The sequence below is a fragment of the Mangifera indica genome, chromosome 13 (genome assembly GCF_011075055.1).
Source record: "Mangifera indica cultivar Alphonso chromosome 13, CATAS_Mindica_2.1, whole genome shotgun sequence".
In the NCBI taxonomy this organism is placed as follows: Eukaryota; Viridiplantae; Streptophyta; class Magnoliopsida; order Sapindales; family Anacardiaceae; genus Mangifera; species Mangifera indica.
In genome coordinates, this window is record NC_058149.1 from 8,493,957 (window position 1) to 8,510,519 (window position 16,563).

The following is a 16,563-nucleotide window of genomic DNA, read 5'->3' on the forward strand; positions in this document are numbered from 1 at the left end:
TAGTTACTCACAAGGCGAAATTTTTTTTGGGGAAAAAGGTTTGCCGACATGACAGCGACTCTTTTGGAACGGAGTGGAGAGTCATTGTCATAAAAATGTTGGCGATTGTGGCTGGTTTTTCATAGTAACAGTTTCATCCCATACTTTCTGTTAATAAAAACACTTCGTATAGCTCTTAATTGTAGTCATTTATTATGAATTTGTTATTGCTTTAATTTATTTATTTTTAATTGTAATTATTTATATAAAAAATTATAATTATTAATATTTTATGATACGATATAATATAAATAAAAATTATATATATTATGAGATATATCAAATTAATATAATATAATAAATATGTTATATGATATAATATATAACTTATGACATGATATATATTACTGATACAGATCAATAAATTTTTCAAAGAGAATGATGATATAATAAAAATATATATGATAAATCTTAAACTTTTAATGGTGTTTATAATATTTTTTAAAATGATAACGTATCAATTAAATCTTTTTATTATTTTATTATTTTTTTTAAAAGTTATATCATACGATACAATATTTGATACATGATATAAAAAATTAAGTTTTCGATATATGATAAAATACTTAATTTAACTTCTGTAGTAGAAATAGGTTTCTTACAATTCAATCTATTTAATCGAGAGTATATTATATATATATATATATATATATATATATATATATATATATATATATATATATATATATATATATATATATATATATATATATATATATATTATATTTATATATTTTATTTTATAATTATTTAATTACATAATAAATAATTATTTATTACTTATAATTATATTTTATATATATATATATATATATAGTTTTATTATTTAGTCCACAGAGAATTTTTTGAATCCATGTATTTAGTAAGTTTTTTTTTAAATGAAATTTGGCTTTAAAACATATGAACACCAAAACATGAAGACCCAATCTTTGGCTTGTTCAGTAGGCTTCCAGATTGGAGCGGCATAACCAAACCCCTGAAGAAATTGATTCCTTGAAACAGAATTTATGATCAGTCACATATTGGGTGATTTAGAAAGTATGTAGAATTAATAATCAGTTTTTTTCAGCATTTTGATCTACTTTTTATGTATTATTATATAATAAATGTGTTAAATGAATTGGGTTTGGGATAGACATTTTGGCATAGCCTATTTTGACAGCATAGAAAATAGTGGGTTGTGTCAGATATATGAGTTTAATGGGTTGTGTCTCGGAGTCTGATATAGTCCAATGCTATATTAGCTAATTTTTTTTTTTTTTATTAAATTTTTTTGGATGGGCAAACCCATCGATACTATTTGCAACTACGATTGGTCAAAAATAATTTAAAATTTTAATTTTATATAATCAAAATAAATAAATAAATTTATTTTTTTGTGGCCCATGAGACTTTTGCAAGTCAACCTAAGGGTCCATGGGAGCATAGGCTAATGGACCCAAGACATGTCGAGGGCTTAAGATTTTATCAAATAGATTTGACACAAAAACTCGTTAAGTGAATATATTTTTAAACGATCTCAAGATTGACTTGACCCATTATCACCTTTAACTTGATCTAGATGAGACAATAAATGCAATATTTAAAGGAGTTTGTTGGGCATTTATAATGGAAGTTGAACAAGACTTAGACTTATAACTTCTTGTGAACTCAATAATACCTAGGAGTTTTATGGCTACATTATGAGTTGGTCTCTATCCCTACCCTAGGATTTTTATACTTACATTATAAGTTGAGCTTTATCCCTCTTTTCGTATTGAATAATATTTTATATATATATATATATATATATATATATATTTTTAGTACATAATTTATATATAAATGATATATTATTATATAATTTGATGTTATTTTATTTTTAATTTAAAATCATTTAATCACATAATGATAATTTTTTATATATCCAAATTATATATGAAAAATATATGTATAATTTTATTGTTTTGTATTCCCTTTTTAATTTTTTAACCATATGTTACAATTAAAACTATCTTTTATGATATGCATGTGATTTTTGAGAGTGCATTATTAAGAGTGAAGAAATATGAGCCAATGTAAAGGATTTTTAGAAATTTAATCACTCTACTTCCCCTTAAATATAAAAGACTAAATTACATTTTCCCACCCAATGTTTAGCTTAAAATCAGTTTTTTCATTTCTAAGTGACACAAATAACATTTTTTTAATCCAAAATAAAACTATGTTTATTTTTAAAAAGGCATAATAATAGGAAGTAATTTTTAACACCAATATAAAACCCTTTTAAAAAGTGCTTTTTTTTTACCATTCAATTATCCACTTTTATTAGTGAATTTTGTTTGTTTCCAAATAAATGATTATTTTGGGCATTTATGAAAATTACAAGAGTGTTAGTTTAAAATATATCATAGAAATTATTTTTTTTCTTAAAAATAAAAAAACTCAATATAAATATCAAAAAACCAAAATACCCTTACTAATTTAAAATTTTATCATTTAGACTCCTAAAAATATCAAAACTCTAACAAACCTTAAAATGTTGCATTTTGTTTAATTTTTTGGGGTGTAACTATTATTTTTTAAACTATCGATAGATATATTAAAATTTTAAATTTTTTCTTAAACACCACTTTAAATTTTTTCAAATTTATAAAAAAAAAAACTTTAAAAAATTTATTAGCATCCCTAACATTTTCAAAAATTACAATTCACCTCCAAACATTTGTCATTTTGAAAAGAAAAAAATATAATAGAAAAATCTATACAAAATAACCTTCTTTCCCTTCACTTAATTGAATTCAATAATAGAATTAAATTATGGGTGTGAATTTGACTTTTTTTAATATTAAACATGGGAATTTGTCATTTTAGCAATCCTTGGGTGGGAATGGCTTTTTGGCAAATTCAAATCACTTAAAAACCCACTTATTTCTATTTCCTTTTACTCTGACCTTCTTCTTTCTCTTTTTTTGGTTTCAAACCAAAAATAATTACAAGTGGTAATAGTAATTATCCTAATAAAAATATTGATAGAGATGTTAATAATATATACTCATATATTTAGGAAAAAGTGAATTATAATTTTTAAAAATTTAAGAATGTTTATAAAAATTTTTAGGGGTTTTTGAAAATTTAAAGAAAAAACAAGATGTTTTCAATTTTTTAAGTTTTAATATGTCCCTTAGTTGTTTTAAAAATGATATGTACAATCCTAAAAAACTTAATAAAATGCAACAATTAAGGATATCAACATTACATTACAAATTATTGGGGTCTTAAAGATTTTCGAAATATATAGGGGTAAATATAATAATTTTCAAAACATCAACATCGATAAAGATAAAACTAGTTAATCTATGTTTTTGTATGTGCTTAATAGCTTGCGAAAAAAAAGGTTTACTATCAAAAGGTAGAATTACTATTTTCACCCAAACTTTGCCAAAATGGCATTTTTTTACCTTATAAATTTGAAAATTCAAATTTACACCCATTTACTGGTTTTGCTAGTGAAATATTTTAAATTTGATTGTGAAATTGAAGAAAAGATAGAAACACCCTTATATTATTTAGAATAATTGTTGACCATATAAAGCACACAACATCACAATTTCAATTTTTATGACAATCTTTTAAGTTTAGTTTTGTTGACTACGAATCGCAAGGTGAGGGTAGGTTTTAAGTTGAGAGTGGAGAGATTGCTAACACATATTTCGACAATAAATGTGGGTGCAAAAGGTAGAGATTGTGGGTGTGAGAGGAGAGAAAGTAGTTGATTAGTTATTGGATATGGTTGTTTGGTTGGTACAAATGGATGTGGAACTCAAGCGTTCACTCAGTAGCTATCAACTTGTTGACCAAGATAGCTACAATCAAAACTAAAATTATAGGCTATCATAAGAGAATGAAGATGTGTTGAATGAAGTTGCAAGGAGCTTGAGAAAGAGATTGTCAAAGTCTGGATTCAAGGTCATAGTAAGAGTGTCGAGCTTTGATGTGTCAGAGAACACAAAAATGATGAGAGGGAATTATAAGGAAGAAGAAGGAGTTTCTTGTTGAAAACACTTGAAAATGAAAAGTTGCTTATCATGTACTGTTGATATGAGTTACGATGACAATGGGAAGCTTGCATGCATAATCATCAATCTATTTATAATTTGTCATCAAGAAAATCATCAATCTTTCGCTCGAACCATTTTGGCCAAAGTGTGGCTCTCACCTTCATTCTCTTTCCACCTTTTATCTCAATTGCCTCCTTGTTTGATAATTTTAACAATATTACCCATGCACTTAATCAAGATAATATCAAAACTATGAACATTTTAAGAATAACCAACAACAACCTACTGTGAATATAAAACTGTCACTATAAGTTAAAACACATTGAATACCTTATTGTGATTTAACTATTTCAAGAATATTTATCTGAATTGTATATACCATGTAAAATAAAGAAGGCTCATTATTATTAAAAACAACCATCTAATTTAAATATAAGGTCCTCACGATCAGTTGACATACACTAAATCTCTTATTATGATTTAACCATTTTAAAGACATTTATTTGAATTATACATACAATATAAAATAAAGAATGCTCGTTATTATTATTAAAAATATGATTACATATAAATACATTAAAAATACATTGGTAATGATTAACTCTAAGGTTTATCCTTACAACCTCTATTCAATTCTTTATATTTATCTTACAATTTTAATTATTACATTCAAATTCATATTTAAAATTAATTTTATATTCTGTTATGCATCAAGATAGAATAATAATTTAATCCCAATTTAGTAAAAAATTATTATTCTTGTATATAACACGTGATAAAAATGAAATGTAACATAGAAGGTCGTTGTCTTTAAATCAACTACACGCATGTCAACCTGTATTTAAATCATTGTTAACCGAGTGTCATTTCATAAGTTTGGTTAAAAAAGAAATTTGGCCGCATAAGATGTTACTCACCGCATAGAGAGCCTTTGTTTAACACTAAATCGTAGCAATTGATTAATGTCTAGATCTCTGTTTGTTTAGGCTAAATTTATTTTCTTTTCCAGAATTATGATATAATTCCAAGAGTAAGTCTTCAATATAAAACAATTGATAAAAGACAAATTATAATAATTTGGTTATTTATATAAAATCATTTTTATTTGGGGTTTATTTCATTTATTTTTCAAAATTGCTTATTATAAAATGCCATCAATTGGATTTAAAAGTCTTTAAGTGTTCCCATCAAAGCGTTTTTTATACCAATATAAAGAAGTTTTTCATATTTTTAAGGTTTTTTTTTTCTTAACATTTGAGAATATTTAATATTTTCATATAAAGATATAAGCATTTGATCCAGATAGACACAACTGTGAATTATATTGAATAAACTCTAATACAATTTATTGTATTTAAGGATCAAATTATACAATGGTCGAGTAGGCTAGGTTGATCCGCTAACAAGACAAGACTCACTACATAGTCTAAGGCCCTTTAGATAATGTTTTCGCAAACCTTTAATAGACCGATTCATAATTTTATATTTTTTAAATTTTAAAAATTGTTAATTATTTTTTTATTATTAATTTATAACGAAGATGGTGAATACTAGGACTGAAAACAAGTCAAGTCGAATTGAGCCCAAACAGGGTCAGAATCATTTTTGGCTCAGATTCAGGTTCAGACTCACCGAGCTCACTCACTCACTCACATATTTGTGATTGAGTTTGTGTTTATTGTCTCGGACTCATGTTTGGGCTTGTCCGAGCTAAACTTGTTTTAAGTCTAAACAAGCTGGCTTTAAATCCAGTCCTATCCTTACGTAGGGCTGGAAATGATGTCGTTTGCTAAATGTTCAAACGAGTCTTGTTTGGCTCTCTAGGTGAGCAAGCTAAGTGTGGCTATAGTTCGGGTTCAAGCTTATGCTCGTTTCTAGTTTTATCTTGTGCTTAGATTTGTGTTTGTTGTCTCAAACTCGTGTTCACACTCATTAGAACTAAGCTTATTTCAAATCTAAACAAACTCGCTTCAAATCTAGCTCTAATAAAAACCTGTTTTCCTTTTTTATTTTGAATTCCATGAATATGATATTAATTAATTATTACTATATTATTATTATTAATCTCTTTTGGGTTTTTTATGGATATGATATATGATTCAATAGTAATGGATCCATTCAAACGAATATGTGGGTCTATTTGTAAGGCTTACACGGGACTTATCTAACCTATAACTCTAACGCGACTCACAATTTTATGGGTTAGGCCGAAATAGGTGGCTTAGGCCAACCCTGCATGTCCATGCAAAGACAATGAAATAAACTTTTTTATAATTTTCACAAAAGTTATCGAGAACAAATAAAATTGACAATATGTTTTAGCCTAAGCCTAACAATTAACACCTTACCACATTAATTTAAGTAACGATGAGATGCTCAACTAGACATCAAATTTACAGGTAAATTAAACACAATAAAACTATGTATGACTGTTTTAAATATATATATATTTATATGTTTTATTATATAATTAAATAATTTTAAATTAAAAGTAAAATAAAATCTAGTTATATAATAATAAATATAAATGTGGATATATTTTTTATTTAAAGTAAATATTAGACCATTTCAAATGGAAATAAACTAAGAAAATCCCCAATGAGTACTCATATCATAACTCCAAACAAATACCCCACTCCTACTATTAAAATCATGCTTAATTATCAATTAGATAATAAAAATTTTCTGATGATAAATTAAAATTAAATATGATTATAATAGAATTAGGTAATTAGATAATTTAATAATAATTTATAAATAAATTTAAGTTTGACTTAAACATGATGTTCGGGTGCACTTGATTGCTTCCGAAATGTTTCAGTTTTGGAAAAAGTTTGAAGCCGGTACGGCACGTTTCAGTAATTTGAACAAATAACAAAAGCTTTTCCTGCTATAAAAAGGGGAACAAAATTTCGTTTCCCTTCTACGCTGAAATTCCGTATTACGCAACCCTAAAACCTAACCATCTCCTCTACATCGCTGTCAGTCTGTCACGAATCCTCTCCGTCTCCGGCGTCTCGAAGTCTCAGCAAACGCATCTCCGTCTTCATCAAACATCAGTGCACTGACGGCTTCATCTGTTCTCAAATACTGACCTGTTCGTCTTTGACGGGCGACAACTTCATCTGTTCCTCCGTCTTCGACAAGCCGTTTCTGGCTTCATGCTTTGGGTTCGTATGTTGCTGCAATTTTGATTTTATCACAGTTTATTGTGCACTTGTAAATTATGTAATCTGTAATTCTTTTCCCATGAGTAATTCTTTAGCCATGTTTGTAAACCTGTAATTCTTTTCCGATGAATAATTATTGAGTTCCTCGCTAACTTAGTCATTAATCTAGAACAGTTTTTATTTTTCTTATTGCTTCAGAATCTTGCTGAGCAGCTCAAGTGTAGCGTGACAGACCTCAATCGCTTGGTGGGTATGCTTAAAAGCTTATATCTTTGTGATCTGATTAGTTGTTTTTTAGATTATTTCACTCTTGGCTTCTTTATGAGATTTGGGTTTTGAAAGTTGTGAATTTGTGTTGTGACTTAGAAGCCTTTATGTTTTACCGAAAATTACAGAACTTATTTATTTATTCTGCATTTGAGGATTTTGTGTTGTGCTTTGAGGATTCTGAAAATTACAATCTTTGTGTTGTGCTTTGGGGATTTTCTGACTTTATATATTCTGCATTTGGGTTTATGCAGGGCAAAATTTTCCAGTTTGAAAATTACAGAACTTGATTTTTGTATCAGCTTTACTGATTTGACTTTCTGGAAGTTGGAAAGTGTTAATAGCTTAATAATTTCCATTTTTTTTTTCTGATAGCCGTGACATGAATCTGTATAATGGATATGAATGAATAGACTTAATTCTAAGGAGAAGAGAAATACCATCCATCTTTTGAGTGTTAAATGGTAGTCGTAGATGTTGCTTCAATTGTCATGACATGCAATTGTTGTATTTTTTAAAATAAAAACACAGGTTACTGTATTTTTTTAAAATAAAAATTAGTATTTATAAAAAAATCATATACTTTTAATATTTACACTTTTCTCTAAGTGTCCATTTCATACATTTTTGAGAAAATGCATTTTGTGTTGACAATGCCAACACTCTCCAACACCGTCCTTGAAGCCACTGCTACCCTCCAACCGTCACCTTCAATGAGTCTACAACTCCTCTCCAATTTCTTCAGCCATCACTCATCTATAATTTTTCATCGAGAGATTGAATGTTATATACTTGCTAATTTTTTTTATTGTTTTATGTTGTTTGGTAAAATTTGGTGTTTATATTGAGGTGATGGGGAATAGATGAATGGATTTTCTCTTGGTAGTTGAGGATGTTGAGAGATATGGTCAAGATAAGAAAAAATTTAGATTTTATGTGGGAGTTGATGCAATAATAAGAAAAGAATGTTATGGATATTTTGTGCTGAGCTGATAGAAGATGAAGAAAATTCTGTTTTTATCTTGGTTCTCTTTTTAGTTTCTATTTCTTGGTTTTTCATGTGATTTTTATGGGTAAATTGTGTTACCGATTCTTTTTTCCCGCTTTATTCTTTGTTATTTTTCATGATTATTCTTAAAATTGAATTGATGCTTAATTGTAAGAAATATAATTTTGTGTTTGTATTTTAATGAAATCAGATTGACAAATTTGTTTGGGACACAGAATACTTATTTCTTATGATATGCTTGAATAGACAAAATATACTGAGGTGTTTGTGTCTGCACATACAGATTTTGTGTGTGTTAAAGGAATGGTCAGTTAACTTTGAGGAAATTTTACTAGTATTTGAAATGATTTCTTGACTGTGCAATTAGGTATTATAAGCTTCAAATGATGAAATCCAATAAAACTATTGCAAGCTCAGGCAAATATGAGTTGGAAGAAAGTGATGGAGATGATTATGAAACCACTTTTGCTTCTTCAGAAGATGTGAGACAAAAGCTAAATTTTTATTATATTTTCAGTTAAAATCGTTTATGCCTATTGAAATATCTTTATTGTTTTATTTGGGAGCAGGAGGAGGAGACAGAGCGTGAATTGGTCGAACCTACATTCGGGGAACTGCACAAGGCACGCGCCGATGGTTCGCATTATGTTTACCGAAAGCAAAATCAAGAACTGAAGTTTGGGAGAGCAAACAAGAATAGGTTTTATTTGGGTTTATTTTTTAAAGCTTCCTATTTTTATTGTGATATATTTTTTGATGTATGGGATTTGCTAATGGTTGTGGTTTGTGTGTGTGAAGGTTGATGGAGGTTAGCACAAAGAAGCCTGTGAGTCGGTTTAGAGAGGCTGTCGAAGCTCCTAAAAAAGTATGTTTTATTGGTTCACTAATGAAGGATTATTTTTGTTTTACGTTAAAATTTTTTTTTTTCGATGCTGGATGGTAGAAGTAATTTTTTGGTTAGTCATCTTCTTATCAAGGCCTATTTGGTTGGGAATTGCATTTTGAATGAAGAAAATATTCAAGCCCAGGGTAGCTAATCAAATTATGCATTTTCTTTTATGATGCTAAACTATTTAGTCTGTTCACACTATATGTTATTTTTGTGGTAGAAATAATGATGGGTCGAAGCTCTTAATTGTAATACTAAGAGTTGTAAGTGAGGCATGGGAATTTGTTGTATGTTCCTCGATTACTATTTAGAGGATTAGATGCATTGTTGTTTTTTATTTATTGCTTTCTACATATTTTCCAAATCTAGAAGTTAAAGGGACTTGAGCATTAAATTTCTAGTGTTATCCCAATTGTATAAATTTCATCAAGCACTCCTTGTGAAGAACCAATTTTCCTTTTTCCTTTCTTTTGAAATTTCATACTTGATGACATTAGATATGGAAATTTTGGTCCCAATTTATGGTCCCCATCCTACCCTGATCCTAACGGCATGGGGATTCTGCAATAGAAATAGGGATGGTGATGAAAAATGTTCCTAAAATCAGGGGCAGACCAAGGACAAGGGTATATATGACCTCAACCCGTCACTGCCCTTTATTCAATTTTTTTTCAAAACTGGTTCGGTTCAGTTATCAGTTTCATAAAATAGACAAACGGTAATCAAACTGAAAACGAGTTTTTCTATATTCTTGAAACGGTATCCAAATCGGTTTTTGAAAGAACCTAATTTTTGTTCGAAAATCAGTTTAGTTTGGTTACTGGATAATTTTGAACTCCCCTATCTCTAGTGACATCTAGGAATATCATGATGCCCTTCTTTTCAAAAAGCTACCAAATTACTAGCTTGCTCATGCCTATTTACTGTAATTTTTTCGGTTGAAAGAAACGATGGAATAAATTGATTTCTTCTATTCAGGTGATACGTGACCCTCGTTTCAAATCAGAGTGTGGTAACCTTGATGTTTATGAGTAAGTCTTCTCTCTCTCTCTCTCCCCCACCTTATGTGTGTGCATGCACACACACAGGTGTATGCATGTGATTTTGTATTAATCTCATCAGATTGGTTTGTTACTGTTGTATTAAGTGCTATACTTGTGGTACTGCAATTTATGTTCTTTGTATTTGAAGTTATCTTTTAAAGATACACTTGGTTGGTAAAATCATGAGTCATCAACTTTAAAGTAATTTTATGAGTTGATTCAAGCCAGAAGAATGCAAATTTAAATTGAAGTTGATAAAGAAAAATATATTCTCCTTTATTGCTTTGGATATTTAATACTTGTCCTTACAGTAGTCTTGTGTTGAATCTTTGTTTCCTTGTGTGATTTTTTATTTGAGGCTTGCCCTAATGAAGCGATATGTGGGTTGTCAATTCCAAAGTCTTGTATTGATTGTTTTTTTGGGAGAAAAAATTCTTATTTGTTATGGTGTGTTTGAAAAGACAATATATATTGAGGTTTTTGTGTCTTCACATAGAGATTTTGTGTGTGTTGAAGGAATGGTCCGTTAACTTTGAGGAAATTTTACTAGTATTTGAAATGATTTCTTGACTGTGGAATTAGGTATTTTAAGTTTCAAATGATGAAATCCAGTAAAGCTATTGCAAGTTCAAGCAAATCTCAGTTGGAAGAAACTGATGGAGATGATTATGAAGCCAGTTATGCTTCTTTTGAAGATGTGAGACAGAAGATAAATTTTTATTATATTTTCAGTTAAAATTGTTTATGTCTGTTGAAATTTCTTACTGTTTTATTCGGGAGCAGGAGGAGGAGATAGAGCATGAATTGGCTGCTGAACCTACATTCGGGGAGCTGCACCAGGCACGCGCCGATGGTTCGCTTCGTGTTTACCGAAGGCAAAATCAAGGACAAAAGTTCAGGAGAGCCAACAAGAATAGGTTTTATATGAGTTTATTTTTGAAAGCTTTTAATTTTTATTCTGATATATTTTTTGATGTACGAGAGTTGCTGATGGTTGTGGTTTGTGTGTGTGAAGGCCAATGGAGCTTAGTGCAAAGATGCCTGTGAGTCGGTTTAGAGTGGTTGTTCAAGCTCCTAAAAAAGTATGTTTTAATTAGTTAAATGATGAAAGATTATTTTTGTTTTACCTTAAAATTTTTTGTTTTCAGTGCTAATTTTATGGTTAATTATCTACTTACCAAAGCCTACTTGGTTGGGAATTGCATCGTTAATGAAGAGAATATACAATCCCAGGGTTGCCAATCAAATTATGTGTTTTCTTTTATGATGCTAAACTATTTAGTCTGTTCACACTATATGTTTTTTTTATGTTAGAAGTAATGATGGCTCAAAGCTTTGAATCCTGATACTAAGAGTTGTAAGTGAAGCATGGGAATTTGTTGTATGTTCCTCGATTATTTTTTAGAGGATTAGATGCATTATTGTTTTTAATTTATTGCTTTCTACATATTTTCCATATCTAGAAGTGAAAGGGACTTGAACATTAAATTTCTAGTATCATCTCAATTGTATAAATTTCATCAATCACTTTGTGAAGAACCTTTTTTCCTTCATGCTTTCTTTAGAAATTTCATACTTGATGACATTAGAGATGAAAATTTTGGTCCGAATTCAAGGTTCTCATCCTGCACTGATCCTAATGTCAAGGGGATTCTTCAATATAATTGTAGATGGTGATGAAAAATATTCTCAAAATTAGGGACATGCTAGGGACAAGGGTATATATGTCCCTGACTCATCCCCGTCCCTGCCCGCCCCCCCTCTGCCCCTTCTTATTCAATTTTTTTTTTTTTAAGCTGGTTTAGTTCGGTTTACCGGTTTTAAAATAAAGACAAATTGTAACCGAATTGGAAACGGGTTTTTTTATATTCTTGAACTGGTTTTTAAAATAACCTAATTTTTGTTTGAAAATCGGTTCGGTTCGGTTACCAGATAATTTTGAGCACCCCTCTCTCTAATCACATCTAGGAATATCACGATGCCCTTCTTTTCAAAAAGCTACCAAATTACTAGCTAACTCACGCTTATTTACTGTAATTTATTTCAATTGAAAAAATGATGGAATAAATTGATTCCTTCTATACAGGAGGTACGTGACCCTCGTTTTGACCCACGGTGTGGTAAGGTTGATGTTGATGGGTAAGCGTTCTCTCTCTCTCCCTTATGTTTGTGCATGCATACACACACACACACATGTATGCATGTGATTTTGTATCAATCTCATCACATTAGTTGTTACTGTTGTATTCACTGCTTTACTTGTGTTACTGCAATTTATGTTCCTTGTATTTGAAGTTATCGTGTAAAGATACATCTGGTTGGGAAAATCATGAGTCATCCACTTTGAAGTAATTTCATGAGTTGATTCAAGCCAGAAGAATGCAAATTTAAATTGAAGTTGATAAAGAAAAATATATTCTCCTTTATTGCTTTGGATATTTAATACTTGTCCTTAGAGTAGTCTTGTATTGATTCTTTGTTTCCTTGTGTGATTCTTTATTTGAGGCTTGCACTAATGAAGCAATATGTGCGTTATCAATTCCAAAGTTTGATTTGTTGGCTTCTTTAAAGGCACCAAATTATTCAACGGAACACAAACTTAAAGTATGAATGTGAATGTACCAATATATGTGCATCAGCCATTTCATAGTCACCATGCATACTCATGAAGTTTAGGACCTACTTCACACTATTTATGACGACTTATAGGTTGATCTGTACAACTTTATGTTCTGGGAGGGGAATTGTCTGCAAACTGGACATGTTAAATATAATATATGAATGTGAATCTAATAGAAAATGATGTAGAGAGAAACAAATTTTGAGGTGGCTCTCAATTTTGGAAGTGAGCCAATTGTGTAAAGTTTTGTGTTATATGTTATCTTGGGCTGGTATGACAATTGTTGACCATGTCAAGTTCACTCTTGAGGGTTTGCATTACGGCTTTGGTGGGCTGAGTGGATAGTATTGTACTCAATTTTCGCCCCCGCAATCAGATAAACGCTGATATTGCAAGTTGGTTAAAATTTAATTTGTTGACAGGGGCCTCAAAAGGTGTTTGAAATCTGGGATCATTTTCTCTAAATATAGAGTACAGGGTGTCAGATACTGATTCTAGATGTGGTATTAAGTCAGAATTCAATGTTTGAAAATTTCAAAAAAAGAAAAGTTGCAGAGCTAATTTCCTACTTTTTATAATTAAAATTTGGAACAGAAACCAAATCAGCCTTTCCTAGTTTCAGGGCTGCTGAACTTTCTTGGAATTTTTTTCCCCAGAATTATTCATTTTTGCTTTAATCTTCTTTGTCCAGTTTGATTTTGGCCTGTAAACATGATTTCATTCCTTTTTGGGGCTTGGAAACAACTTGGAGATGCTAATCCTATTTCTGTTAGCTTTATGAAATTTAAAATATATCATTCAGATGCTTTGATTTGTTATTGACTTATGATTTTATTTGGAGATGCTAAGTTCCTGTAATGGACCTAATTTGTTCTTGTCTGTTAATTGGAAATGACTTTTCTGCCTTCATATTGTTAAGAGCATTTCATAGTTGAGAAAGTCTATGAATTTCATAATTGTGAGGGTTGTAATACTTTTCAATCATGTCTATTGCAAAAGTGGAATCTATTTTATATGTTTTTTTTTAAATCACTGTTTGGATTATTCCTTCTGTCTATGATAGAATTCTGTTTTTATAAACTATGGATGTGTTTGGCCCTTGCAGGTTTAGGAAGAGATATAATTTCCTTTTTGAAGATTATCTTCCTGCTGAAAAAGAGGTAATCTTCCTATATCATGACCATGTAGTTTTTTTAATGATGTATTTCTCTTCTCTTTACTATCTCCACAACTTTTTTTCTGAGAATATTAGGAACTGAAAAAGCAACTGAAGAAAACAAATGATGCGAAAGTTGTCGAGGAATTGAAGAATCGCATATCCTGGATTGTAAGTCTTTTCTTTTCTTTATTTGAAAGAAATTTTCAGTCTGAATAGTTTCAAGAATTTATCATGCCAATATTTTCTTTTAAACCATAATGTACCACACCAGACATAGACAGGTGTCTTATATATGAAGGTTCTTCCTTTTAATGTTTCATCAGGAAAAACTATCAAAGTTTGGAACAAAAAAGAGTAGTGATGCTGCAATACTGTCTGAGCACAAGAAGAAAGAGAGAGAAGCTGCAAAACATGGGAAACGACCCTTCTATCTTAAAAAATGTAACGTTGTCAATCTCTACCTCTTCCTCTTTTGTAAACATGTCAAAAGTTACCTAAAAGCTTACTCTTTGTTTTTTTTTTTTTTCAGCTGAAATCCGAAAGCGAGGACTTGTCGAGCAATATAACAAGCTCAAGGTATACATTTATATTTTCTTCTGATTTTATCTAGTGATAATTATTCCAGTGATAACCTGATTTAGCTTAATAATAAATAATTTGACTTGATAAACGATCAGGCATCCGGCAAGCTTGAATCCTTCATCGAGAAGAAAAGAAGGAAAAATGCTTCCAAAGATCGCAAATACATGCCATATCGTCGACCCAATGCCAATGCCAATGCCGAGCAATAAAAGTATTAAATTTACAAGTTTTTGGTTGGTCAATTAAAATATAGCAAAACTTGTTTTAGTAGATGGGATTTTAGAAGGGAGAACTTGGAAGGACAAGCTGGTGGGAAGAGAAGAGGTGACTTGCGGATAGAAGTTACAATCTTTTAGTTTTTAAACAAATACAAAATTCTCTTGCTTGTTTAAATGGTTAATTGTGTGTTCCATTTTTATAATTTTTTATATTATATTTAGGAATATCAACCCTTTAGTTGTTGGAAGCTTGCACTTTTATTTAATTATTTATCTGTCCAACCATATATTTAAAATAATTTCATCAGTTTTGATTTCATATTTAGTTGTTGGAATATATAGACAAAATGAGAGAAAACCTCAACTCAAGGGAGAATGACTAAACAAATATTAATAAAGAGATTAAGAAATGATTGAAGAAATTTTAATTTCAATTTGCATTTAACTATCACAAGATTGTAGTTTTTGTAAAAAAATATAATCAATCAAAATAAATTTAATTTAAACATTCAGAAAAATAGTGAAAAATATACAATAACTATAAAAGCTAATTATCCTAAAAACAAAACAAAACAAAATAAATGAATAAAAACTTAACGCAAAGAAGTGGATAACCAAAGAGAAGTTATATTAAATGATAATATTTTAGGGTAGAAATTGAGGATCGACATTTTTTTTTTCCTTACCATAAAATATTTTTCACTATTAACAAAATTTTGTGATAAAATGCCTTTAAAATTAAAAAACATAACCTTTTTTCACCATTTGTGGTCTTCCTATTTAATTGGTCTTCACTCTTTAATTACCCCCTTAGGTATGTAAATGTGTATTTCGATACCTTTTTAGCCTTGAAAACTTATTAGTTTAATATATTAAAAATATCAAAATAATTTTTAACATTTTATATTAATTCTTCTTAAATTTCATCTTTTTTTAATTAATATTTTATATTTTTATTTTTTACATAATTTGACCTCTCTGTATTTTCTTATATTTCTTTATTTTTTAATTAACCTTTTCTATTTTTATTTTTACATAATTTGACTCTTTTATATTGTATTTCTGGGTTTGCCACTATTCAAGTTCTTTATTGAATCTCTCCAACTTCACTATGTTTTTTGATTTAAGATTATATTCTTCAACTCATAATTGTTGGGTATAAGATGGACTGTTATTATGTTGTTTAATATTAATTAAGGCGTGTAAGTTGATTACTACCACTATATTTATGGTTTGAACAGTATTGGACTTAGGGCTAGATTAGAGCCGAGCCAAACTCGAACTCAGCTCGATAAATGATTAAACAAGCTCGAACACGAGCCTAAGCTCAGCGAGCCAAACTAATAATGGCTCAAACTCGAGCTCGCGAGCTATCGAGCTACTTGCGAGCTTAACTCGGATAACCTTAACGAGTTTTAACCGAATCGAGCTTAATGAGCTTCAAGCATACTATTCAAAACTCTTGTGAGATTTTTCTTTTTTTCGATAATCTGGAATAAAATTGAGTTATGATAACTCATCTAATAA

General features: G+C 29.6%; 1 protein-coding gene across 3 annotated transcripts; it reads left to right on the top strand.

The window, feature by feature from the left end:
- Positions 1 to 6,897: 6,897 nt before the first annotated feature.
- Positions 6,898 to 15,355, top strand: LOC123195039 (rRNA biogenesis protein rrp36). Of its 3 annotated transcripts, none has more exons than XM_044608603.1 (15): positions 6,898 to 7,249; positions 7,424 to 7,495; positions 8,893 to 9,007; positions 9,095 to 9,225; positions 9,324 to 9,390; positions 10,393 to 10,445; positions 11,040 to 11,154; positions 11,241 to 11,374; positions 11,473 to 11,539; positions 12,544 to 12,596; positions 14,183 to 14,237; positions 14,330 to 14,404; positions 14,560 to 14,677; positions 14,766 to 14,812; positions 14,914 to 15,355. In XM_044608603.1, the coding sequence occupies exons 3-15, from the start codon at positions 8,909 to 8,911 to the stop codon at positions 15,025 to 15,027; spliced, it is 1,128 nt and encodes a 375-aa protein (XP_044464538.1). In that variant the 5' UTR covers positions 6,898 to 7,249; positions 7,424 to 7,495; positions 8,893 to 8,908; the 3' UTR covers positions 15,028 to 15,355. The 3 variants fall into 3 exon arrangements, with proteins under 3 accessions (XP_044464538.1, XP_044464539.1, XP_044464537.1); XM_044608604.1 differs by having other exon boundaries at positions 7,448 to 7,499; XM_044608602.1 differs by having other exon boundaries at positions 6,899 to 7,249; positions 7,448 to 7,495.
- The last annotated feature ends 1,208 nt before the right edge of the window (positions 15,356 to 16,563 follow it).